Raw genomic sequence first — 26,797 nt, forward strand, 5'->3', positions numbered from 1 at the left:
CAAGAGTCGACAGGAGAATGGCAGTAGTGGCACTTGCTCCAAACGGAGGAAACTAAAACATGATGTTTGTAAGAAAAGCCATGGGTTAATAGTGCTGTACAGTGGGAAGCTGTGTGTATCCTCTGCTGTGTGCAGTGGGCTGCAGAACTGTGCTTGGCACTGCTGGGTGCTGCTTCTGGAGAGCAAACCTTGCCATGGGCAAAACCTGATGCACACTGGGTCTGATACCCATGGTGTCTTCTGCCAGGACCAGCAGTGGAACTAGACAGACTGAAGTTGCTCGCTGGTTTTCTAGGGCAACACTTTGTCTCTTGGATTAATAATCTCTTGTCAGTATTGTGTGCATTTTTTTGGGGAGATGTCATTACATGAAACTGAGGAAAACAAATTTCCTTTTAGCAGTTGTCACTAAAGGGACACTCAAAAGCAATTTCCCCATCAGCTAATGAGGAGTAACATTAAGTTACAAGTAACATTAAAATACCTGGCTATGCCTGAAGAGACTATGATAGTAGTGCTGTAGGTCAGATCTCCAAATTTCAAGTTAGAGTTATCTCTAATAGTAATAATAATGATAGTGTCCTTTCATCTCTACTCATTTAAGAATCAGACACTTGGCTGTTGGTAGGATCTCTGTGTTTCTTTCCCTGCTGCTCTGCCACTCAGTCTTCAGCTTTCTACCTCTGCTGGTTTTTTTCTTTTTATCTTTTTAAACAAAAAAGTGTCAAAAATTCACATGTTAAAATAGGCAGCGTTTTCCTCTAGGGTTTCTGCTGTTCCTGCCTGGCTGTCAGACTACCCATAAGTTGTCAGAGTCATCTCTTCTTTAAGAGGAGCAAAATGCAGGTGCTAACAGGAGGGCGCAGGCAGGCTGCCCACATGTTGTTGCAGTGGTGTGTGTGCAGGCTGTGTTTGTGTGTCTGCTGCTCCGGGATCACAGGGCACACATGCCGCTTCAGTGTGTTCACAAAGCTGCTCTTGGACAGGAATGGGTGCTGCTGCCTTTTCCAAAACTGTGCAGGCAAAGCAGATATTATCAGGGCTGGCCCTGGGGCATAAAATAGAAAGATCAAAGGAAGTGGCAGCAGCACACAGAGTCTCTTCAAAGCCTGAGTAAGGGAGGATTGATAGAGAAAAGGAGAATGCTCTTGCTGATGTAATCACAGCCTGTGAGACAGGTTGTTTTTTTTTTTTTTCTTTTTCTTAATTTAAACAAAGGCACAAAGACAGTCCTTGTTTGTTTAGAGAGGTGAAGCATGTGCCACAGAGATAGAGCAAGGATACCTCGGTATATAGAAGTTTTTTTCATGAATAGCGTGGAGCTCAAACATTTTGAAGTGACTGCAAAGTTGCAGTTTTTCTTATTTTAACTTTGCACAACTTCTGCATGTGGTATTCTCTCACTTGTGGTGACCATGTGGAATTAAGTAGGAAAATGGCAAAGGAAGGAATGCTTGTTTTCAGGCTGCTGTCCTTACTAAAATGGAAGCTTATTTTGTTTTCTCTTGAGAATGCTGGTTGAAGATTTCTGGGATTTGTATGAAAAGAAGTTAAGCACAGGCAAGGTGGAGTTGGAGATGAAATGATAAACCCAGATCCATTGTCAAGAAGTGCAGGCTTGTTCAGGCACAAGCTGTGAATGGGAAAGAAACAGTTGTTCTCCCCCTTTAGCTGTGGAAAGGGGGAAGAAGAGGTGGGACTTTTCTGGAACAGATGTGCAGAGGTCGAGGGAGTTTTCAATCTTCTCTGTTACAGACCTCACTTTATATGCTACAGCTGTAGAAGTATGTTTCTGAACCTTCATTTTGCTTATAAAGGTCCCACCTTTATAATTCAAAGGGAACCTTGTGAAATTGTGACACGGAGCATGGTAGTCCAGCTTTTCCACCCAAAGGTGTGCCTGTATGTTGTATGGCAAATGACCTGAACTAGCACAGTCTGATATCCAAAAGTTACATGAAGACATGACTCAAAGTCTGAGTAAGTACTACCAGAAAGGCAATGCCTATCAGTTAATATAGTTGCATTGATTGTACACATGTTTGGAGCTCAGGCAGGACCAGCTTTTCTGCTTAGATGGTGAGCAAAGCCTGCATGCATCTCTTGGTGTAGACTGGAGGACCATGGGAGGGAGAGCCAGTCCCTCTGTAAGTCTTTGGCAAGCTGTTAACTCCAAAACTTAAAATCAGCTTCACCATTTTGCATTGTTTCATTTATTGATTATTTTAGAAGAAAGACCTAATGGGATTATCTCAGTCCCAAAATGTGTTCCAGGATGCCAGAGAGCAAAGATCTTTTGCCAGATCGTTACTTCTGCTGGCAAAATCTACATCTTTCCTTCTCCTGTAGGCCTGAGACCATTTGTAGTGCAGTTCAGATTAGTACACAAAATTCTGGTTCTCTGAAGTTCAAAAATCTACCATGAGGGAAAGGTGACTACCTATATTGTTAACTTTAATGCTGTCTTCTGGGGTCAAAGCTACATTTATAGTCTGACTAACCAGTTTATTACCTTAACAAGGCAAGCAGTAAGGTCCTTGCTGAAAAAGGGATTCATCCTCTTTGTTGTGGAGTATGTGGGATGATACTGGCATTCTTGTGTTGCCTCATGTGGAAATTTCTAAATTTTGCTAGTCAGCATCAAAACTTTTTCTCTTCACCCTCCTGCATCTCTTTTCTGCCATGCTGCTTCTGCAGACGTGTGTGATTTGATACTTGACACTAATAAAAAGTGTTTCAATACACTTAAAAACTCTGATTTTGGTTTCTACTTAGCAAACCTTCAGGCACCAGGAAATTTGCACATCTTACAGAGCTTTGAGATGGGCTCTGACATGTACTTGTGTTACTGCTGCAGGCACTTTCCCCTCACATACAGGGAGGCTAGAGAAAAATTCTGGGATGGGAATTCTAGCAGTTACCATGGCTTTTGGCTTTAAAATTATTCTTTTTGAAATGCCATCCAGATATGTGAAGGACAGACTGTTTCAGTCTGTTGGAGAAGACAATTAATAAAGCAGAGGTTTCTCTGCCCATAGAACAAAAGTAAATTCGTGGGTTCTTCCATCAGTGTGGCATCCCCATTCTTCTAGTGAGCAACAGAATGAAAAAAAAAAAGATATTTTAGCTGATTTCCTGTATGCTCTGAGTTTGTGGAGCCGCTTCTGCCAGCGGTTATCTGTGGCCTTTCGATTCATGCAACCAAGTGAATTAACACAACTGCCGTGCTGAGTTAACCAGAAAAGTTCCTTTGCTCCAGTGACTGGCAGAATCCAGTAGCAGATATTTGTGAAGGAATGTAAGATTAGAGCGAGCATATGATGAGAATTCTGCAGTACATGCTTCCAGGCTCTGCCAGCTTGTGGTTTAGGTCTTCCCATAAGGATCGAGTTCTACAGGAGAGCTCTTGATGGGTTTTTCTTTCATATTTTTTTCCAGTCCATTACTTCATGTGTTGTCTAAACTTGAGAGCACACAGGGAATTTCTGTTTTGGGAGTTGCTGCACACTGTGACATTGTATTTTATTTTTGAAGAGCAGTGGAGTCCCTGTTGCTGCATGTAGTGCAAGAGGTCTAGAACAGCAGTTTTATTGGCATGTCTGACGGGTACCTACTTAAATAGCTCACTAACAGGATTGGAGGGAAGACAACTAAATTTCCAGAATTTTTCTCATTCTCTTACTGTTTAGCGTGAATTCTGTAGAGTTTTTTTTTGGAGCTGCAGGGGAAAAAACGTTGCCAGGAAGTAATTGTTCTTTGTCCCTTCCTAATTCTGTGCAGCAGCTGCCTTGTCTTTAGCTGCTATTAATGGTCAGAGCTTTGTGAACAAAGAAGCGTCAGGCTGATGTAACTTCTTCCTCTGTTAGACATTCCCTCTGAAGCTATCTTTTGTCTTGATGGCCCTATTGTAACCATTCATATACTGATGAATGAACAGGAAGCTGATGATGATAGTGAGCAGATGAGTTTGATCATGAACAGGTTTTACTCAGACTCCAGCCTGAGGGAGTATATATAGGAAGAGATCTGTAGCACTGTCATCTACAATGTCTGATCTGTTCCATTCAGATTTTCTTTTGTGTAAGAGACTAGAAAAGGTTATTAATCTAGGAGAAAATGTGCTAATTTTGTATAGAGAACAACAGTACTATAGGTACAAATACAGTAGTTCTGTCTGTGGCCTGAAGTTCACTTGAATGGCTGTATTTTTAAAGGGGGGGGGGAATTGTGATTTTTTTGAGCTAGAATGACTGATTCAAGACTGATGGTAAATACTTTGCTGTACTGTTAACTACCTGACAGAGGCTGCATGTTGTATGAGTCAATGAAGCATCCTAACCATGGCTTTTCCTGCACAGATATTTTTCTTGTGTGGCCTTTGGTGATTGTGAAATATATTAGCATTCTATAGATTATAGATAAACCATTCTCAAAATGCCTGATGGAATGATCTCTTACATGTATTTTTAGAAATGAACATCAATTCTGTGTTATTTAAATACTACAGTCAAAATTAGCAGCTCCCCAGCAGTGGAGGGCAAAGATGTGCTTGTGAGTGTGGTTATCCTTTTCACAATGCCTAACCTTTCCTGTTTATTTTTGTGATTCAGCACGGGTTCCATTGACTTTGTTTTTATTTTTGTGTCTGTCATGTTTTCTGCAGACCGTTCCCCTTGTTCATATCTGGTTGAATGTGCCTTTACAGACCTTGGTTAAAGGGATTCTCCCAAGTCACAGCTGTATGTACAGCAGGTTATCAGTGCTGATCTTGGTTCATTGTAATACAAGCTGGAGGCATGCACCAGGAAGAACAAAGAAGCATCATAAAAAGCTTTTCAAAATTGTAGCTAAGATTTCTTTTCCTTCTTAAGAATAAAGTGTATTCTGAAAACGTTATCCTTACACTGAAAATTTCATGGGATGTTGCAATTAGTAGGAAAGGTAAGAGAGCAAATTATCAGAGAGCAAAGCAGAAGACTTGGTGAGCATCGTTGGGTTCCAAGAGCTTGAATGCTTCATGCAGTGCATCATAAAACTGGAAGGGGAGACTAGATAAAGGAACAGGTAGGTCACAAACTGTGGATCAGCTGAGTCATGTAACAGAGTGACATTCACTGAAAAACACCTGAATTTTAACAGCTTGAAAGACTGTTGACAAGAGACTTTGAGTAAAGTCTGATGTAGAGACAGTGATTAAGGAACATTTACTGGATTTAACCAGGATTATGAGAGACTTCTCATTGAAATTCACAAGACAGCTTTACAGTCAAGCAAAAGAAAGTATGTTTTAAAAACAGTAGGTTGTGTTTCTTGCTGTAGGATGGTGTAAAAGCTGTAAGTATGTGTGTCATTCCAAAGGAATTAGGTAAAAACATGGAACATGGATGCATTACTTACTTAAACGCAATATTCTGGGTGAAATCTCAGCTCTGGAAGTCTTAATCATTGATAGCCATAATTAAGAGGTTGTATCTAAAGCATAATCATTCTGTATTTTTTCTGCTTTTCATATTCTCTGAATTTCTGCAGTTAGCAACTGCTGAAGATAGGATACTGTGCTGGTTGGATTTTTGGTCACACCCTGCATGGCTGTTTTTGACTTGCCCAATATTGCATAGGAATCCTGTGGCAGAGGAAGCAATCCCGTCTGTTGGGAAGCATTCAGCTGCTTTAACCACAACTGTATTTTCTTTTCTCATAGTATCTTACCTCATTCACTGCACTGTCCAAACTTTCTGACATGAGGGAAATGTCCTGCAGACAGCACTCATTCACCCCACACTGCTGTGTTTTTGGAGTGCAGTTTGCAGCATTAATTTCCCAATCAGTGAGGCATACTTCAGTGTTGAGGTGTGCCAGCAGGAGACACACAGCACTAAACCCAAGCCAATAGGCTTTACTGGACTTATTAGCATGGGTTGTATGCCAGGGCTGGAGGAGTTGGATAGAAAAATGGGGCAGCATGGGGTGGGAGTGAAATAGTGAGGAGCTAGTCTGGAAGAAAGGAGAAACCAGGCAATAGATTAGCGACAATATGAAGGAGTCATCAAAAGAGATGGGAAAAGGAGGAAGAGCTTTTGATGTGTCCTGAAATACAGCACAAGCATCTGAAATCTAGGGCTGAATTTGGTCTCATTATTTTAATTATGGTAAAAATTTAACTTTAGAAACTTCCAGTACCTATTTTTTTTTCCACCCATATGTAGGGTACTGTAATATGATAAGTATGTACATTAATATTTCTCAGAAAAAGCTGAGAAAACCTGTTTTGGTTTACAGTCCTGTAAAACAGTTCACTACTGTAGTTTTTAATTAAAGTGGAATTGAATTTTGCTCTTAGATCAGGAGTAAATTCCTTGTAATGAAAAGGGAGTGCATCGGGTCTCCAGAATTCCAGAACCTTCCATTATTGTTCGTTTGACTTTATATAAATTATTTGAATCATTCAGGCACCAAGTGCTAAGTTCCTGTAAGTGCCTTTGATAAATGAAAAAGAGCAAAGAAGTGATAATTAATTGAGTGCAGAATAGTTCTGATTCTGGTTCAAGATGTCAAAGCATAGGCTGTGAGCAGAGAGTGAAACTGGCCATCAAGTCAGCTTTTGATCTGACCAAGTATTGTGAATTGTGCACTGGACTGAGTTGTGGAGCCTGTGTTACTTTTAAGTTGGTTATTTCCTGTGCAAAATAAAACAAATTAGGGCTGAAAGAGTGAGGATGAATTTCAGAGTGTGTGAAACGGGAATGTTTGCAGAGACTAGTTCAGCAATGTGCTACGTTAGAATTAAGCATAGCTTTTTATTTTCAAGTCATTCTCTCTACTACGGAGCATTCTTCAGTGGTGACTCAGGGTAGAGCTAATCTCACTCAAAATGGTTGCCAGTTGCCACTTGGAACAATAGGACTGAAGCCACAGGCTGCCATCAGGTGGTAGTTTTTAAGAAGGGCGTTTTTTCCCCAGTGGATTTGAGTGCTTTCTGTCTGGTAACATGAAAGATTGCAATATGCACTGAATTTTTGTAATAGAAAGTGTTGAAACAGTGCATAGCTCATTACTTTACCTGAAATGGAGAACCCAGTGCACCAGGTATTTTTCTTCTATGGAAAAACCCAAATGTTAAGGCTTGATACGTTTTCAGGAACAGCTCTTGGCACCTGATTTACGTACTGGCCTGTACTTGTTTTTAAGTCAGCTCCTCTCTGGGCCAGGATATCTCGCCTTCCAGTAAAGAAGATCATGTTCTGTTGTGTTCATCCTGTCCTAGAGCCTCGTCTTGTGTAGCTGTGGCACAGACTTTGGCTGCACCTGTACTTCCATAGTATATAGGTGGTCAGAGAGATTGTGCTGATTTGAGCTGACAAAGAAGTGCACATAAAACTAGGTGAGATGTTTGGATTTTGCCAGAAAATACGCAAAGCAGGTGCAGGGCATGAAGGGTGCTGTGGAAGTAATTTCTTGAGAACTTGGTGCCGGAGAAAGAGGAGACAGTTTGGAAGCAAACTGTAGCTATTTGGAGACCTCTGCTTTCCCATTTGGGTCCTTTCCCTCTAAAAGTTACCTAGCACCTGAAAATGTTTTCACATGGGCAGAAGCCATAAGTTGAGTGCAAATCCATTGAAGTAATCTAGGTTATCAGATGAAAGGAGGCTCAAATGCTAAGCTTTGGAGAAGAAAGCCTGGAGCACAAAGTGGGGAAGCAGGGATATGAGAAGGCATGTGACAGCTGGAGTTGGAAACAGCACATCTGTAAACTTTACTGGTTTGTGTATGGGTTCAGAGTGGCTTATAAAAGGTTAACAAGAATCTGACCAAAAGGTGAACTTTGGAAAACAATTTAAGGTGAACACTACCCTGTAAACTGTCACAGGGATTTTCTTGGAACGGTTTTTGGTTGTTGCAGTGTAAGATAAATGTAGAGAGCAGGATAGTGCTTTGTAATTTATGATAAAATTCAACACAAGAATATTATAGTTATCCTCAAGTCAACTATTTTATAAATTTAGAAATCTTAAAGGTTAAGCTTTAAAGAAATCTGTGCAAAGATAAGAAGTAAGAGGAGGTGTCCAAAATAGTCTAACTAAATAGCAGCATAACAAAGAAGTAATGAAGACCCATAATACCCATAGCTGATTCCAGTATTTTTCTTCCTGTAATGTCTTAAGAGAGATGTGTGAAGGAATTTGCAGTAGACTGGGTCAGAACTGGCTGATTTATGACAGAGGAGTGGGGAAAGACTAAACAGAGTATGCAGTGCAGGTACTTTTGTATCAATACAGAGGAAAAAATACAATTCCTTAGAAATAATGCAGTGTGGGAGGAGCAACTGGAGGAGAGTGGGTGCTGGAAAGTCTCATCTGGGCAGTGGGAGCAGGCAGTGCTGGAATCCCACCTGTGCTGGGCCTGTGCCTCAGGGTGTGCTGCGAGCTCTGGGAACAGAGAAATCACTATTCCATCCCTGAGCTGAGAGCACAGTCTCAGAGATGGTGATTTGTTTGTCTCCATCACATCACTCTGAAAGACATAAGATGGGTGTTCTGTTTTAGGCTGTTCAATTTTCATCATATTAAAAACTTTAAAGAGCATCTTGTGCAGAACAGGCTGAAGGGACTTTTCCATTGGCTAGAGATTGTATAGTTCATAAAATCTCAAAAGAGTGTGTATGTAAATATTCAAAGATCAGTTCACATACTAAACTGAGAAAGAGTACATCTTTAGGCTATGAACTATTCCATTTCAGCCTTGAAAAGCTTTTTCATGCTGACTAAAGCTGACTGTATCGCTGATCTGTCTTTTCCTTCCCTAATGGTACTTCCAGACTGACTTGCAGTCGAAGTAATGATCAAGAATTTTCTAAATATTAAAATCTTTTTTGCTGACGGCTTTTTTGTGTTGCAACCCAGAGGATTTGTTCAAACCATGTAGCTTTGGTGCCATTTGAATTAGCACTCAAGCTGCCTCTGTGCTGACAGCAACTGAAACTTCATGCTCCAGAACACACGCTCAAGAAGTGTCTGTTCATCCTTAGCAGATGCCAGCTGCTTCCCTTCTTTGTTTTGGGGAAGATACTGGGTATGATGTGGGAGGTGTAAATATAATGAAATTATTTCTATCCTACCATGACTTGGTAATTCAACTGTATTTTTAAGCTCTGTTGGCTAATTAAGACAGTTAAGAGAAAATAATAACAAAGTATTGGTTCTAGCAGGGAAGGATGACAGTTTTCTAAAATAGAGTAGCTCCTAGCTTTTGAGAACTACAAAGTTAAAAATTTTAATTATTTCTTGAAATTTTTGGGGTTTTTTTTGTTCATAGTAGAGCAATTTTGATTCCTCTTTGCATTCAGATTTTATTTGATCTGTTAGATTTCATTGCTTGCATTTGCAGCTGCTTTTCCTGTATTTGAGGACTAAGGGCTTAATTTTTACATTTGGTCATCATGTGTGTATTTAATAAAAATACCTCAAAAAGTTACGAGAATTCTAAAAAGCAGCGTCTGGGATTGCTCTGATGTTGGTTTCTAATTTTTATGCAAATATTGCAGGTAGCTAGGAGTCTGTTATTTATTATTCCGCAGTTTCTCCTAGAAAAATAACACATTTTGTTTAAAGGCAGTGTTTACTGTGGGACTGTCTCTCAGGTGCCAGCTGTGAAGACGTATTTATGTTTTCTGTGAGAAGTAATGAAACTACAGCTGGCTGTACATTATCTGCTGTACCTTTTCCATCCCTCTTCTAAGCACAGTCACTGAGACAAAATTTTAATTTTGAACTGAGTAGAAAGCTGAGCCTTGCAGCTGCCTTCTGCCTACTGCAGCATATTCTACACAACGTATCTTGATGAGTTTAAACAGTAGTTCAAATATCTTGAGTGCAAAAATGGGTGGAAAGAAGGATTAAAATATCCTAACCCTTCTCTTTTGTGCTTCCCCTGAAGCAAAGTGCAAAGCTGCCCACTTTATATTGCCAGCTCCAGCTTTATCCTCCATCTCTGAATTTCACTGCAGCCCCAGGGGAAGCTGCACCTCTGTGGCTCTCCCACAGCTGCTGGACTTTGATGAGGACATGCCTTCCCTCTTTCCACTGGCCTCCCTTGGCAACCAGCCCTTTGAAGATGACCTCTTGCTGTTTGCCTGTTGTCTCTCTTGTGTTGGATTATAGATGAGAGGTTGGCGTGAGGGGAAGGGGGATGGAATGGAGTGTTGTGCATTTTAAGCCTCATTTCTTTCTGCATTCTCACCTTTTTTTTTTTTTTTTTTCTCCTCTCCTCTGTTGCTTTTACCTCTCTATATAGATAAAATGTTGTCATGCATATGGCAAATGGTTTCTGGCAGAAATACAGAGCTCCTGCTTGGCATGTGTATCTAGGACAAAGGAAGTTTGATTAGTATTGTGGCAAGGACTTTGTGTTCTTCTGTAACAATCTACTCACATTAGTTCCCTTCCCCCATCCCTCTTTTTAAGTACAATATTGTTCTTAGTTATAGTGCAGCCTTTCTCTATGTGCATGTTCTCTGTTGCTCTTCCCTCCCTCTCGCCCCAGTGAATGCTTCCTCTTGGAGACAGGACAATATAATCACCTTGTTAATGAAGGCTGTGGTGTGAAATGGAAAGGGATGCACTAGAGCTCTGTGGCTGGGTCACATTTTGCGTGGACACTGCCTGCTTTTGGGAATCCAAACAATGAGACTTTGCTATGATCTCCAGATGTAATTAGTATATTCTTATATTGCTGTTTAATTGGATCTTCACTTTCAAACCCAAAGGATGCCTCAGAAATAATTTGTGTTATTTTTAACTCCTCTTTCTCTCCTTCCCTACCCTTCTGTTTGTCTAGCAAAGTTCCCCACAAACCTGAATGCAAGCAAACCAGCTCTGCTTGTTAGTAGCTTATTGCAAAATACACAAAATAATACCTTCTCTTGTCAGTGGTCCTAGGGGCTCTGGAGAAGCAAGTCAGCTTTTACTGCATCGAGGACTGCCTGGAAAGCCAGGATCTAGACCAGTTCAGGTGTCAGAAAATGAACTGTGGTGAGTTTGGACATCTCAAATCAGTGTGCACATACAAAGAACAGTCACTACTGGTCTGGAATCTTACAGTACTGAGAAATTCTGGGTCCGCATCAGATCTGTCAATCTGTTTGTTCAAGTTCCTTGCTAAAATACAATTGGTAAACAAATAGTTCTGAGACTTTTCAGAGCTGTTTCTGTAAAATAAAATACTACCTTCTCTGGTACGTGCACATATGTGTTCTGATTTCCTCCTAACAGCCTTGGAATTTTCATCACAGCCAAATTTTCTAAGTTTGCATCTTGTGTGCTTTTGGCAAGGGAATGCAAAGGGAAATTTCTTTTAAGGTTCCTTGTATGAACAGCTCCAGTCAACTGAGTTTGGTAGTTTGTTTGTTTGGGGTTTAGTGTTGTTTTGTTTGATTTTGTTGTTGTTTGTTTGGGTTTTGTTGTTGTTGAATAGTTGTATTCATTCTTTCTGGGGCCCAAACACTCCCTAAGGTTGAACAAATCCCATTATGTTATACGGGCTTTGTCAGGGTGTCTTCATACTTCCCATTTTTGCTAGAAAGCTTAGTTGCAGAGTATTGGTAACTCCATACCAGGCTTTTATTTTAAGGCAAGGAGATTATATGGCAGTGACCTAATATTTTCAGTTATAAGTCCCTGCTTGAGTGCTATGGGACAAATGCAGTTTTTCATGAGATGTAAGATAATCCTGCTTTTCTCAGCCAGTTACAATTATGTCTAAAGTTTTGGTAATTAAGTGTGTTTTGGGGGGGTCTGTCTTGTTCATTATAGAGCCAGAACTCTTTTGTTTTATCACGTAGCTACTGGCCTTCTGCTAAAAGTAATTTATCAAGGAATCATTTTATTCCAGATTTTCTCTCTAGTTTCTCCCATCCTTAGTGGCATTATGCCTGCATTTTTTGCCAGCATCTTCCCACCTATTTAAAGAGGGGAGGAAAAAAAGCCACAATTGTAAACATGACTTTATTCTCCTTTGGTGTGACAATACTATGGTAGGAGAACTCAGTGTAATCAAAGCACTTAAATTCCTGAAAGACGGAATCTTCCTTCAAATTGTCTACAGTATGTGCATCTTTTCATGGGAGTTTTGCTTTCTGAGATGCTTTAAAGGAAGGAGAAGCCAGTTTTCTGTTTGAATGGACGGGAGCTTCCTTTGCAAAGTCTTTGGAATAATTAGTGTCCAGCTGCTTTGTTGCAATAGATTGCTTAGCTGCATGGCTTGGGCAGTACAGTCTCTGCTTGTGCAGCAAATCTGGTGCAGATTTACAGATCTAAACATGCTGAGTTTAGATTTGTAAACGCCTGTTCCTGTGCACTTGCTGTGGATATCTGTACTGAGCTGGGACAGTCCTAGCAGGAGGATGCCTGGGAACATGCTGCTGCTGCCAGGTATGTCTGGCAGGCAGTTCTCCTCCTCTTCTGAGGGATTTCAAGCTGGACCATGGCACAGGTAAATTGAGTTTGCTGCTGAACTAGATCAGCGCTAAGATCTTGTTCCCTAGTTAACAAAACCTCCTCTGCTGCTCTTCAGAACTTACTGCTGCTTTTGACAGGATCTCTTGGACTTTGTTTAGCACATTGCCAGTCTGCACTGTAGAATTTGCCTGGCCTCTTCTGCATGGTGGATGTGTTCAACCGAGTATCTCTGGTTTTACATTCAATTACAGCATAGACTGGATTTCTCATCATCCCTTTTGGCATACTTCCTGGAGTAAGTGGACTGTGAGAGGATTTCAGGAATGCCTGATGCTCTTGCTATAGAGAAAGTTTAGTGGAAGCCACTTGTGGGCTCAATGCTGACCGCTGGGTTGGACAGCATGGTCACAACTGATAGCCAAGAAAAGCTCACTGCTGAAATGTTCAGGTCCTATAATGTTACATTTTGTGGCAGTTTGGTTTTTTGCAGGATGTACTTCTTTAAAACAGAAAAAATTATGCCTGAAAGGGAAAATAAACCATATTTTAATGGAGCTTTCTACTTGTGCTGGGGAATAAACATTCTTTTCTGCATGGCAAAACTGCAGAGTGATGGGGAAATGCTTCTGGCCTTCACCTTTTCTAAAAAGGCTGCTGTGTTCCAGCTGCAGCCAGCATAAAAAAACCCTCATGTTTTATCATGAGGCTGCAGAAACAATAGCAATGCCTAATTTTTTTTTTTAAAAAACCCTACTTGCTAGATCTTAAAACATTACTCCCCCTATTTTTACAGTTTCGGATTGCTTATCTGTAATGGCATATTCTACTGATGCCTTTTTCAAACATCATGACACAGTGGAGTTAAAGCCTGAGCCTTTTCTTTCTGGTGAGGTCTTAGTAATGCTGGGTTGGAATATTGCAGTCAAGAACCTTAAATCGGTTTTTGCTAATGGTTTGCTGTACCAACACAGAAGAGAAAATGGAGATGAAAAAGTTAAGTTCTTCATTCTGCTGTATTTGTAGGTAGTAGGAACAAATAGTCTTGTGGTGATGCTGTTGTATGAGTAGCAGCATTATGCTGAAGATCAAAATTGCAGTGGTGGTGACAATCAATGTTAAATCTCAATCAACTGAGGTGACTCAAGCCTGTCTTGGAGAGTGAGTACAAAGGAATTTTTTTAATTCTTAAGAAGTAGTTTCTCTTTTCATAGGTAAGGAGCTAAAATTTCAGAGGAAGTACAAAAAATTACTGTTGTTAATGCTTAACATGACAGGTTTTAACATGACAGGTTTTCAGCCTTCTTGGTCTCATATTGGTTATTTTAATAATAATTTAAGCTTTTTGTGTACCTGCTCACTGGTGGAGCATGGGAAACAGAAAAGTCTTTGATCCAGAGTAAGCACTCCATAGCAACAACTAAAACATCAGTGTCTTATCAACATTATTCTCACACTTACCATGAAACACAGCACTGTGACAGCTAAGAAGAAAATTAAACCAGGATAGTAATCATATCTTGGCAATTTGTCAGCAAGGATGTTGAAGGAGGGCGATGTCAAACGCTTCACTGAAGTCAAGGTAGATGACATCCACAGCTCTCCTGTCATCCATGGGGCAGGTTGCTTCATCAGAAAACATAAAGAGATTGGTCAAGCATGATTTATACTTAGTAAATCCAGATTGGCATTATCAGCTGCCATCTTGTTCTTTATGTACCTGGAAATAGCTGTCATAAAGATCTGTTCATGATTTTCTCAGGTACTGAAGAGAGGCTGACTGCACTGGGGGTTTCCCACATCTGTGGGAAAAAAATCATCTTAGATTTTGCAGATAAGTGTGGCATTCATTTCCTGGCATCAGTGGCCTTCCCCCAATCTCCATGACCTGTGAAAAATAATAGAGCTTGACACTGCAGTTACAGCAGCCAGTTCTAATAAGACACCTGGAGGCATCCTCTCAGATTCCTTGGACACCTTTAATGCCTGGTTTGCATGGATGATTCCTAACTCGACCCTCCTTAACAGCTGTTGGTTGCTTGCTTTGTTACTGCTTTGTGTCAACCCCATTCAATAGCAGACATTTATTGTTTGCAATTCTTCTTGATGTTAATATACTTGTTAGTCTTGACATCTCTTGCCAATTTGAGCTCCTAAAGGTTTCCAAATTCTCTGCATCTCCAAGGAATATTTCTATATTTGTGAGTGTGCCCCTTTTTCCTTATCTCACTTTCATCCAATTTATAGTGAGTCTAGCACCAAAATACTGGGTTGTCTCTGAATCAGACACTGCATCCTCCAGTACTTTTTGGTGAATGAAGTTCTTGTTACTTGTTCAAAATCTGTTTGGTGACTTACTGCATTTTGAAAAAAGCATGTACACTCAGTCCACTTTTTGTGTTTAATAAGGCTGGTTTGACAGAGGAGATGCTTACTACAGAAGTCCCAGCAGAGGAGTACTAATGGTTTTTCTGCTCCCTGTAAAACACTTCAGTTGTTTGGTTGCCTTATTTCACTTAAGCCTTGATACATTTCAGACTTTGGATCCTTCCTTTAGAAGAAGCTTCCCTGGGAAATGGGATTGGAGGAAGGAAACAAGACCTAGAGCTTGGAAGTGGTGACAGGGCACCAAGGGGCTGGGTAGCCAAAAGTATCTGAAGTCTGAACGGAGTTACCAGTCTCTGCTTCCGTACACCTGGGGAAAGCCAGGAAAGGAACTCTCTTCCTTTCAGTTACCAGAGGCTACACCTGGTTTAAGAGAAAGCTTTCCCTGATGATAGAGTTCCTATTCAGGTTGACTAGTTTTTTATGTTTTCTTTTGAGCACTGCAAAACCTCATAAATTTTATTTCAAAAGCCTGTCTACTGAAGGAATGTGAATTCATGTGGACAGAGATGAATCTATGCCAAGTGCATTCCAGGTGGGAAAGCTATATGGAGTGTCTGTTGTTTCAGGCTGTACAGCAATAAAGAGTTCAAGTCTTCACAAAAAGACTGAATAGTTCTGCTCCTTTTTAGAGGCTTGTGCACTGTAGTGTTTTGAATTTGCTTTTTACTGTGACAGTTTGAAACTACTGATAATTTTCTGCCTCGCAGAAAAGAATTAGTTTTACTGTTGCCACTGTAGGTTGTCCATAATTCCTTTTGTTTAGTGTGTTTAAAGTAAAACATGTCTGTGATTGAGAAACACCCTGGATCCTCCCTGGGCCTGAGAGATATTTTCATTTACCTTTACTTTTTTTGTGTTCTGTGATTCTGGGATTAATTCACTTGCATTATGACAAGAAACCATGAGAACATGGCAGACACTTGCACTGGGTGAGTCCTGCAATAAGCACCATCAGCCCCAGTGAATGGTGTTCCATTCCATGTGGGCACCTAATCAGAAGTAACACCAGTGTTTCAGGCTTGAATTCTTAAATTCACATGCTTATGTTGCACTTTTGGTTGATATCCCTGGTTTGGAAAATTACAGTATATTTTATCTGTCATGATCTACAGAGATCACTACAATGTAAGCTTGTGGTATCTAAGCAGAATCTACCAACTGCTTGTGGCTTGGAGTGGTGGAGTGCTTTTCTGGACAGAAAGTTTTCTGTCATTGAAGCCCATGTCTTACTGGCCTTGGTGCTGATTCTGGGGTTTTTTCAGAGTCTTTAATACATGTTTGTAAAAGGAAGAGAAGAAACTCTTTCAGCTTTATACTGATTTCCAGGGACACAACTGCAGAGTGTGCTTGGTGAGTCTGATCCAGATAGTCATTCACATTTGGAAGCTGTCACAGAATAACAGTATTCTGGAGAAAAGTGGCAGTGGAAAGAATTTTCTGTTCCTTTTGGCCTTCTACCTCCTTTAGTCCTTTTTCTCTGGACTAAAGTGGGTAGAGCTGTTATTTACACTATGGTTGGGAGTAGAAGACCAAAGGTTTTCTATATATGAGACAGTGTGTAGAAAGATCCTGAGCCGTTCAGATGGCATTTTGTAATACTATAATGCCTTATCCTGGCAGACATAAAGAAAGGGCAAAAGGGTGAAAGTTTTCTTTTAATCATCAGAACTTTTTAGGTGATAGGGTTACAGAGCAAAGTATTCTTCATCTGTTGGTTTAATGTTTGTCTGCCCTGTAACACTAACCCACATAAAATTGGTGCAGCTCTTTATAAAGTAATTTTAGACCCTCTGCAATGTATACAGATTTTGTAACCTTGGATAAAAGCACCTGAGTCGTGGTTTCAGTTTTACCCTTTTAGGCATGTAGAAAGTGCCCCAGCATATTTCAAGGATTTTGAACTAGAAACTTCTTAGATATGGGTTATGGTTTCAAAGCTCAATTGATAGACCCGATGTCAAGGGAATTACATCAAGGAAATGGTTCTCTGTTTCTTTAGATACTTAGTATTGATTAAAGCTTTGTGTTTGCTTAAAGGATCCATGGACTCTTTGTGTGGTTAATTATGTTGGTATACTGCCCTGGCAGTTTAGGAGAGAGCACTCTGCCTGACTCCGTCCTCTGTTTTTATGTCTGTGCTGAAGAGTTTATCCATCAGATACTGAGTTTATGAAGTGGTTCATCTTGCAGTGATAGTACTTCCCCAAGCTTTAGCACTAAGTTAAATTGCTCATCCATGTGAGATGCTTAGTGTGTGATAGTAACTCATTTAGGTAACAAAAAAAGGGAGAAAGGCTGAATTAAGAGTCTACTTAGTGTGGCTTATTGTTTTTGGTTTTTTTTTCTTGGAGTGGATTGGTGATGAATCTTGAAAAATGATGATTGGTAGGAAAATCCCTGTTGTGCCAGTTCACCATCATGTTTCCCATATTTTACAGTAATCATCCAAGTTATTCAGAAAGTTAGGGCCCCACATCCCACAAGATAATATAAATAGCACTCCATGTATTGTATCACTTGCAAAATGGAAGTCAGGGTACAAGACATGGGAGAAAAGGAGAAAAGGACAAAACGACAAGCTGGTGATGCAGAAGTGATGGTAGGATTAGGGGCCATTACATGGTGCTATTTTGCATGGATTAGTGAGGGGTATATATATGTAAATTATTGAGCAGTATAATCTCCTCCTATTATAATCAGCTAACAGAAAGCAAAGTTGTCATAGTGTTGTATCAGTTTGTGGTTTTCTTCAGTTAGTTCGATAAAGTTGAGATTTAAGGGAAAGCATGAAACTGGATGAAATACAGATATATTTTTGCAAAGACCTCTGAATATATGTTAAAGCTTGGAAAAGAGGCAAGGGTCTGTGAAAAATCTAAGGAAAAAGAGAACAAGAAGAGACAGTATCCAGTATAAGAAGTGAGATGTATGACACTCTAGTTTATACAGAAAGATATTATCCAATGGAAGGACAGCAAATCTGGAAAAGACAAACATTGTTTAGGAAGGTCCTTGCCATAATAAAATTAGAGTAACTACTCTAATTAGAGTAACTACACCAAGCGTTGGAAAGTGGAGGAACAGATTAAATATCTGAAATTAAAACAAAGACATATTGTTGCCTAGTGTAAGAAACACAAATCTCTGAAAGGAGTCTGAAGTTTCTCACTTCATGATAGCCTTACTCCCCATATCACTTGGGTTCAGAAAACAATAGGGAATACTTCACAATGGTTAGGAATTTTCTCTATCTTACTTTTGCATAAGTGATAGGCTTGTTTCAAAGGATGACGGCCTGTTAATACTGTGCAATTATTAAAATAAAAAAGATGACAGTGGCTCTGAAACATGGGGGTCTGGATCTTAATGATGTGTAAAGCTTTTATAAGGGGCTCTGCCAAACAGTTTGTGTTATTTCTTTTGGTTTGCAAGGAAAGGTGGTTTGCAATGCCAAGGGGGGGGCTTTGTAGTTAAGAATTTTATGTCTGAGCAAAGGACTTAAATGATTTTTCATAAGCAAGATGACAGTCAGTCTACATAAAATTGCAAAGATTTTATACTCATAGCATGCTTCAGAAACATACTGAATTCTTCATATATACAGCCTTAAATTTAAGTTTTTCTGGTGTACCTTAGCTTAAAACAAATACACTTTCATTTATTATTTTATTTATTTATATGTCTGGTTTTTTCAAAACTGTATGGTTTTGAATTCTAATGATTGGCTAAAAGTTTCTTTCTGATTCTGTTTCAGATGCATCCACTTGGACTGTGTAATAGCAATGATGAAGAAGACCTGTATGAATATGGCTGGGTAGGAGTGGTGAAATTGGAACAGCCAGAGTTGGAGCCCAAGCCATGCCTCACTGTCTTAGGAAAGGTAAGGGGATACTTTGGGGCTGCATATAAATGTTACTTGGAAGGATTAGTTCTTTCTGAGAAAAATCAGCAAGAAATAAACTGAGGGAAAACTCCCCTTACTCCACAAAATGTTTTGACTATTTTTACTCTAGGTACTTCAGGGAAAGATGCTGTCCTAACTCAGTTGATAGAGGTGGTGATGGGCATTCCCTTTTTGAGCTCTGCAGGAACCTAACAAAGATGAAAGCAAAAAATGGCTGTTTAGCAGAAGCAGTATTGGAGTAGAAAGGGTGAACTGCAACAGTGATTCTTACTTGGTCAAAGCAGTCAAAATCAAAGCATCTTACTGGTTTTTCTTAGGCACAGTTTTCTGAGAATACATTCATTAATTTCCTCTTTTTGGGGAAAGAGAAGCTTTCAAACTTAGAAAGATTTATTCGCTTCCATTGCAGGATAAACACCTCTAATAACAAGTGAATCTTATTGTACTGGTCAAAAAAATAAAAATTTTCATCATCCTGGAATCTTTCAATGGATTGGGGCTTCTGGAATCGTAAATTAAGTGCAAAACTTTTCTCTTTGTTTTATGGGTTGAAGTCACTAAGATGCCTTTACTGCTCCCAGATATGTAAAAAAAGAAAGCAGAAAGGTGACCTCTTTTTTGTTCATGCCTTAGAATTTGTGAGTATTGAGGTTATTATATGCTGGCATTTAAAGTCTAGAGGGTTTGAAAGTGTTTGAAAGAGCATAGGCCACAAGTTCTACCAGTAACTGAGTAGTTGAAAACTACTGCATAACGGGCTCATCCTAAAACCCAGCTGCCTAAATTTGGTAGGATTGTGTTGGTGACTTCAGGTTAGCAGTGTATCAAGCAGAAAATAAAATTGCAGGTTGACTATTTTTTTTTTTTTAAAAAAAAACTTGGCTCTGTAAATTTATAAACAAAACTTCTAAAAATTTCACCTTTCCAAGGAAATGGAAGGCCATCTGTTTGTCTAAAAGTTGCTGCAGGTTTAACTTGTGGTACATGGTGAAAAACATCTCTTTAAGAAGTGACTTCCCTTTCTGTTGAATTTCAGCATAATACAGCTTTTTTTTTTTTTTTTTTAACTTGGAAAACTGTTTTTGTTTCACAGAAATTCTAGCTGTTGCTCCTTTGTTCTTAGAAAGATAAAATCTGAGGATGAAGTCTTGTAAGGATGGGAATTAGAGAAGATTCAGTCCTGAAAGATGCATAATGATCCATAAGTAAACTCCAGGAGTAAGTTTAACCTTGAGGCAAGCCATTTCAGGAAGGAGTCTGTTCAGTCCCATCTGTCAGGCTCTTGAAAATTGTGTGAGGAAATAGATGTGCAAAATGGATAAAGAAAGTTGAACCATGGGTACCCTGCACAAAAAAATAAAAATATATACCTAGCCCACTGCTATGTGCCCAAATCCCACCATGTCCTCTATACTCCCCATGTCCCCAAAGCCACCCCCATCTCCAGAATAAGTGCAGCTCAGTATCTGCTGATGTTAGCTTCCTAAAGCTTGGCCTACTGAACAGCAGACTCTGGCTTTACTTCAGGAGCTCTGTAAGCATCTACTTTGATGCATGATGGTGGTGATGTGACATAGGGTGTGGCCAGAGAATTTGGGCATGGAGTTCCAAATGTGTCAGTTTATATGTAGCAACTTCAACAGGTGAAAAAAGCCTGGCCGAGGTTCTAGTCAATAGTGCACTGCATTTCATTGTTCTGAATTTTCTGTATTTATTCTTCTCTTCCTGAAATATTTCTTCCCTATTTCATGCTCTCTGCTGTAGTTTCTCCTCTTCATCTTTTGCTAGCAACACTTCTCAGTTCTCACTCTGCTCATGTCCTGATTTAGAAGGACTTCTCAGAATTCTTGGAATATTGTTGAGTGCAGATAGCAGCAGGAGCATCAGCCCTGAGCTTCTTTCAGGTCTCTATCAGTTAAGTCAGCCTGGTCATCTTACCAGTGAGAATGTTGTCTGGGTCTCTGAAAAGCTCAGTTTCCATGCAATTTGTTATGCAGATTGTTATGTGAGGATTCAGTGTGTCCTGTAAACTATTTTGCTTGGGTAAATATCAAACCTGCTGCATGTGTGTATGCGTCTTCTTCTGGTTATTTTTAGAATTTGGCAACTGACTTGAAAGAAAATGTGAAAGGGAAATGAATGGAAGAGGGAGAGGAGAGGAAAGGAGGGAGGAAGAGAGAAGAGGAAAAATAGAAGGAGAAGGAAAAAGACAAGGAAAAGAATAGGGGAAAGAAAAGAAAGGGAAATGGGGGAGGCCTGCTCTTGAACAGGGAAAGGAAATTTTTTCCATATAGAAAAGGAGGAAGAAATCAAGGAGTGAAAACCTACAGTTTGTTCCTCATTAAGTTTGATTTAACCTGCCCCCAAGGTGGGGCATCATAGAGGGAATATTGTTGAAAGTTTGGAATATGGTGAAGCAGAATGTAGACTAGTTAAAAGCTGTAGAGGTAAATTGCATGACGCATGAATCCGGTAAAAGGTTTTGTATGGTTTTATTCTTATTGTTGGTTTTGGTTGTCAAGGTCTTTTTTGATTTAGGGGTAGTGTGTTTGTTTGTTTGTATTTTTGTTTGTATTTTTCATTGGTTTGTTTTTTTTTATTTTGTTTTTAGTAAAACTCTGGCTTGTGTTTTTAGAAGTTCTAGTTGTTTATCCACAGGTAGCTATGAAGAATTTAATGTGTCCATTTTCATACTGATTTTGTAATCTTCATATTGATTTGCAATTCATATTGATTTTGTAATTGCTCATCCTTCTTAGTCATTGCTTGTCCTTCTTTATATGTTGTAATGGAAATGAAAGTGTTTAAAAAAATGTCTCTGCTGCTGTAAAGAGTTCCCGTGAAAACTGGGCCTTGGTTGAGGCAAGGAGTGTGTGTGGCAGCTGTGTTTTACCATTACCTTTGATCACAGTGCAGCCCTGTTTGAGGCCATGCTGCATGCAGGCAAAGCAAAGGCCTGGGTTTTACTGATCTTATGAGCTCCTGAATAGGGCTAGAAGGGGAATGACAGAGGAAGAAGAAAGCTTTTGGAAATGAAAAGGAAACCCCGTGAACCCGACCAGCATTATTGGCTGGATTTGCCTACCAGGGAGCCGCTCAGTTTCTGCCAGGCTGATTTTGCTTCAGCTTCTCTCCCCCACACCCCCGACCCCACCTCCCCCTCTCTCCTTCTTTCAGACTTTTTTTGTTTTTGAGGCATGGCTGTAGTAACTTGGTTCTCAGGCTGGGAACCCACTGAGCTGTTGCCATGGTCACTGGGAAGCTCTTCGTGCCATGTGCTTCAAAGGGAACCTTTCCCCTCCTGGAATTCCTGCCTTCTCTCTGCACACAGCACAATGAGACTCCTTCACCGCTCCAGCAGTGGCACTGTGCTGGAGGAAGGGAAAAGCAGGGCTGCCTGCAATACTGATTGCCTGCCTGCATCCTGGCAGGGCTCGCAAGTTGAAACTGGGTGTTCTTTGATGTCCCTTCCAGCCCAGACCGCTCTGGGATTCTGGGATCCACTGTACTTTGATGGCACTGAAACTGCGTGTGTCCTGTACTCTGCAATATGCAGACTCCTGTTCTTCCCCCACCCCAGTCATTTTCAAAGCAAAGTCAAGACTGAAATACAATTCAGCAATACCACTGCTTTTTATTTTAGTATAGGATAGTGAGAAAATGCTGAAGATTTGTTTAAAAGTAGCACTTCTTCCCTTTCTGCAGGATTGAAAGTCCACAAGAAAGGATTTTGTTCCTCTTCCAGGGACTGTTCTTCTTCTGTATTAATAGGATACATGTATTTGAGGATGTGCATCTGAGTATAACCTAACAAAGACAGGATGTCCCTGCTACTACAGCTTCCTGTTTTCTTCAGATGAAAGAAATCTGTAGTAAGAGGAAATTCCTAGCAGTTCTTCTAATATCCATTAACTTATTTTCTAAGAGCTTATTTACAAAAAATAACACAAATACTAACTATAAGAATCTCTTGTTTTGCCATGTCATCATTATTATTACACTAGTTAGGCTGGGGCCAAAATCACCATAACTTGAAAATTCACTTAACAGTTGAACTGTGATTCCTAACCTTTTGTCTAACAATTCAGTTTAAGTATAAAAATTCTTACCATGTAATCAAATGAGAATTTATGGGGTTATGTTGGTAGTTTAGTTCCTGAATAAAGAGAGATCTGTTCTAAGACTTGAGGAACAAGAAGGCCTGTGAGGAGTCCATTTTAATATTTTTATTTCAGAGTTACTAAAACTAATAAAAAAAAGCAAATGAAACAAAAGCAACTTACACTTTTATATTAGTAGCCTATGTTAAGAAATCAGTTATATGTTCAAATTGGTTGCTGACCAATATAGGAGTATAAGTATACTTATTGTTTCTTTATAACATTAATAGCTTTATACACAGTTTGGATAATTTCCTGTAGAAATGGATTCAGTTCAGTTGTAGAAATGCATATTGAATTTAGGCAAACACTCTTCCATGCTAAACTTGTTCAGAAATTAGGACTGAACTATGCCATAGATTAAGATCTAGAATTAATGAGAGACATGCCTAAAACCTTTGGTCAATGTTTCCAAAACTTTGTTTGTTCAGATACTTTCAGCTGGAAGTGACAGCTGCAGTAAGGCATCCTGTGATGAGTCTTGTGCTACATGCAGTAGGAAATATTGTCACTTCAAGAAAACTTCCTATATCCATTGAAGTAGTTGACATTCCACTTATGGTATCTATTCCACAATTTGGGGACCTTTTCTACCTTCTGTTTGTTAGCCTGTGTTTCTTCTTTGCAAGCAGCATCCAGAAAGCATTTGTAATTATTTTTGAGGCAGTAGTCTCAAAAATTAGTGGCAAAATTTAATCAGACTGGATGAAAAGTAATAGGGTGAGTGCTTTTTAAGCTGGTTGGTTTGTTTGTTTCACTGTGTGGCTACCTGAAGGTTTGTGCTGACAGTGTTGTGTCCAGCGGAGGTAGGAACAAGTAAGAGGAGGTAGGGTCTACTTTTTGTGATAGCAGTGTGAGCATAAATATGTGTCAGACTACAGACTGAGAAAAGTTTTCTGGCAGTATAAACTTAATACTGGTTGTTTTGAACTCCCAGACATTCTGTCTTCAGAAGGAAGCTGTTACGAAGTAGAAAAAAGCTTATTGAATGAGACTAGACTCCTTTGGCTGTAGGTCAGCTGATACATCTATATTGAAATGTCAAACATGCCAGAACTCTGAACAAAACAAAAACTATTGTTTTTATCAACCCCATTGTTTAGTAATGAAAAATGAAATATGGTTCTAATGGGGAAAATAGCATCCTGGCTAATGTTAAGGATTCAGACCTTCTGAATCAGTCATGTTCTTTAAGTGTCTTCATTAATTTTGCATTAAAATTTTCATTTCCAAGATTTGTTGTCTTAGCACTACCTAAAATTAGGGTTTACTGTGAAAAAACGTAGTATATATAATTGTAATCCCTGCCATGTTTGTATTTGTCTTTACTCTATTTGTTTTAAAGAATATATTGGGGAAGAGAAAACGATAATTTTCTCAAAGCACCAAAGAACATCCTAAGTACTGTTATATCATAATGGTAATTTCTTGTTATTCACCACTTAGGCATCATTTATAATATCAAGGACACCTGAAATGTTAACACCCATTTTAAAGAACCGTAGAACATATTTTAAAATTATATCTGAAGTAATGCTGTTATTTGTGCAAATACTTATGATGTAGTTTATGTTTTGACCTTAATTTTTCTTACTTCTCCAGTGCTAGCAGTATGATCAGACCTCTGCACCATATAGACACAGTGATTTCTAGAGTTCTAACAAAACTTTAGCATAGATGAGATCAGAAGAGGGGATAATATATGTTTTCTTCCGGAAGAAGATGGTTTTTCATAATGACACACAGGAAAAGACAACAAGAAGAAAAAAAATCACACAGAACAAAATGCTTTTGCCAAAAGCTCAGTGTATTTCTGCTTCCCTTCTCCTTGTCTCTTCACTCCCCACAGACCATACTCTAACAGCAAGCCTGTTTTAACAGATGAAGAAGGGGATTTGAATGGGAAAGAAAAAAGGCAGTAAGGCTGCACCTAAGAATGTTAGAACATGTGGCCACTGCATGAAACAGCAGTGTCATCATTATAATTGAATTCTTGAGTTTACAAGCATCCTTCTCATGTATTCCCTCTTTAAATCCTCTCATTCCATTACTACTTTCCACTTTAATTTCTGCAGTCCCTTTGAGGAAAGAAGGGAGAGGTTGAGCACGGGAAAGAACTGACAGGCAAGCCAGTTGAAATGTGGAGAGAGGAAAGGTTTGTGTATGGGTCGTATGGTGAAAGATGCAGAAGGAAAGAAAAGAACTGGATCAAAGCCAAAGAGGAGAGAGCTCAAAAGAAGGGACAAACAAGGGCTGAATCGGGTTATGCAGTTCAGAAGAAGTAGCTCTTGTCAGGTTTTCATTCATGGGTTGTGGTGAGCTCTTTCCATTGGTAACTAGTGCCAGCAATCTGCTACTGTATTATTTTACTAACTCTTTTTCCATGTTCCCTGCACAGTTACGAAAAGCATCAGCTATTCACGAACAAAGGCCCTCTCTCGTGTTTCTCCCCCTGGGCACTCCTTAGATTTGCCATTGTTGGATTGATTACTTTAAATAAATGTCCACTTTTAGAGTTGAGTCCTTAGCAGTCCCCACCATCATCTTCACTCCTTTCTAACCAACTGTGGAACACAGCTGCTTCTCTCTTAAGCTAAAAGAAGCAGCTGTTGTTGCACTACATGTGTTACTGGAGTTCAGCTCAGTCAGATCTCCCAGTGAAATTAATGGAAGTCAAGGGCTGAGTAAAGATTAAGGAACAATTATTTAAGGCATGCTGTATTGACTAATAATAATGATAATATGTAAATGCTTCATGTCTCAAGTTTTTGGACCCTCATTATTCTGTAGTGCCTTGTAAACCTTTCAAACATTGAGAGTTGTTTTTGGTTTACATGCAGAATCTACCTATTTCTCTAACAGGAGAAATACATAGTGACAATCATATTGGAAGAACTGTAGAAATGGAGTTTGAAACAGAAAAGTGAGAGAGCAAGTAAGTGCTGCTGTGTTGGAGTATAGAAATGAACACAAAAGAAGCCTGGCAAACAGAATCAGATAAATGGACCAGAAAATGAAGAAAATAAGGAGCAGATATGGAGGCAGGGAATGGAATTATTTAGGACTTTGCAGATGAGTGACATGCCTAATTTTGGTGCACTAGGAGACAGAAGGCTTTGAAAGAAATTGGAGAACTTCGGAATGTAACCAGAGCTGCATCAGAGGGACTCCAATATTCAGAATAAAAGTTGGGCAGATAGAATCGACAGTGGTGAAAAGCTGGATCCTAAGAAATTGCAGACATGAAGTGGGAATGTTTTGCAATAATTTTCACAAGACTGAAAGGAAGGAAAGAGAAAAAAAATTACTCAAATTGTGCTTCATATCCTACTGCTTTGAGATAATTTGCCAGGACATGTTTTTCTGCTCTAAACATTTTATCTTTTTGATGACCAGCTGATATCTAGAGGTGCGGTTTTGGATAACATGATGATTTAACATTTGTACCGAGTTCAAGGAAATGACTCCAAATGAAACAAGTGATCACAGCGTGAACTCAAAATGAGTAGGAAGTGCCTTTTAGTCAGTGTAGGGAGTACTGACCAAGCTACTTGAAATTCTAGCAGGTTAGTTTTGGAACATTAAAGTCAGACATATTTGTGACATGAATTAGGTAATACAGATTAATTATATATTATTAATAGTTGCATTGTTGTGGCCTTAGAACTGTTCAGTAAGGATATGAAACTCTCACAGATACTATTAAAAATATCACAAGAATGTATGTATTCTAGTGCATTAATGCCTCAGTTTTTGGCCCATTGGTGTTTTGTTCAATTGGTAAGTCAAGATACATCACAGACATGAAATTTTTCAAAATGCTCAAATAACTAGGTCCCTTTGAGATAGGAAGAAAGATGGGCCTTTGCCCTGAGGATCCAAATAGTGAGCTTTTA

The 26,797-nt window shown here is 39.4% G+C and overlaps 1 protein-coding gene across 2 annotated transcripts in view; it reads left to right on the forward strand.

Moving 5' to 3' along the window:
* ZNRF3 (zinc and ring finger 3) overlaps positions 1-26,797 on the forward strand; it is a 66,140-nt gene that overhangs the window by 17,532 nt on the left and 21,811 nt on the right. For both annotated transcript variants that reach the window (XM_005524343.3, XM_014253835.2), the window contains exon 2: positions 18,592-18,717. In XM_005524343.3, the coding sequence (XP_005524400.2) occupies positions 18,592-18,717 (126 nt within the window). The remainder of the gene's footprint in view (positions 1-18,591; positions 18,718-26,797) is intronic.

The sequence above is a fragment of the Pseudopodoces humilis genome, chromosome 20 (assembly GCF_049639895.1).
Source record: "Pseudopodoces humilis isolate 2021_Gansu_Grassland_sample_001 chromosome 20, ASM4963989v1, whole genome shotgun sequence".
In the NCBI taxonomy this organism is placed as follows: Eukaryota; Metazoa; Chordata; class Aves; order Passeriformes; family Paridae; genus Pseudopodoces; species Pseudopodoces humilis.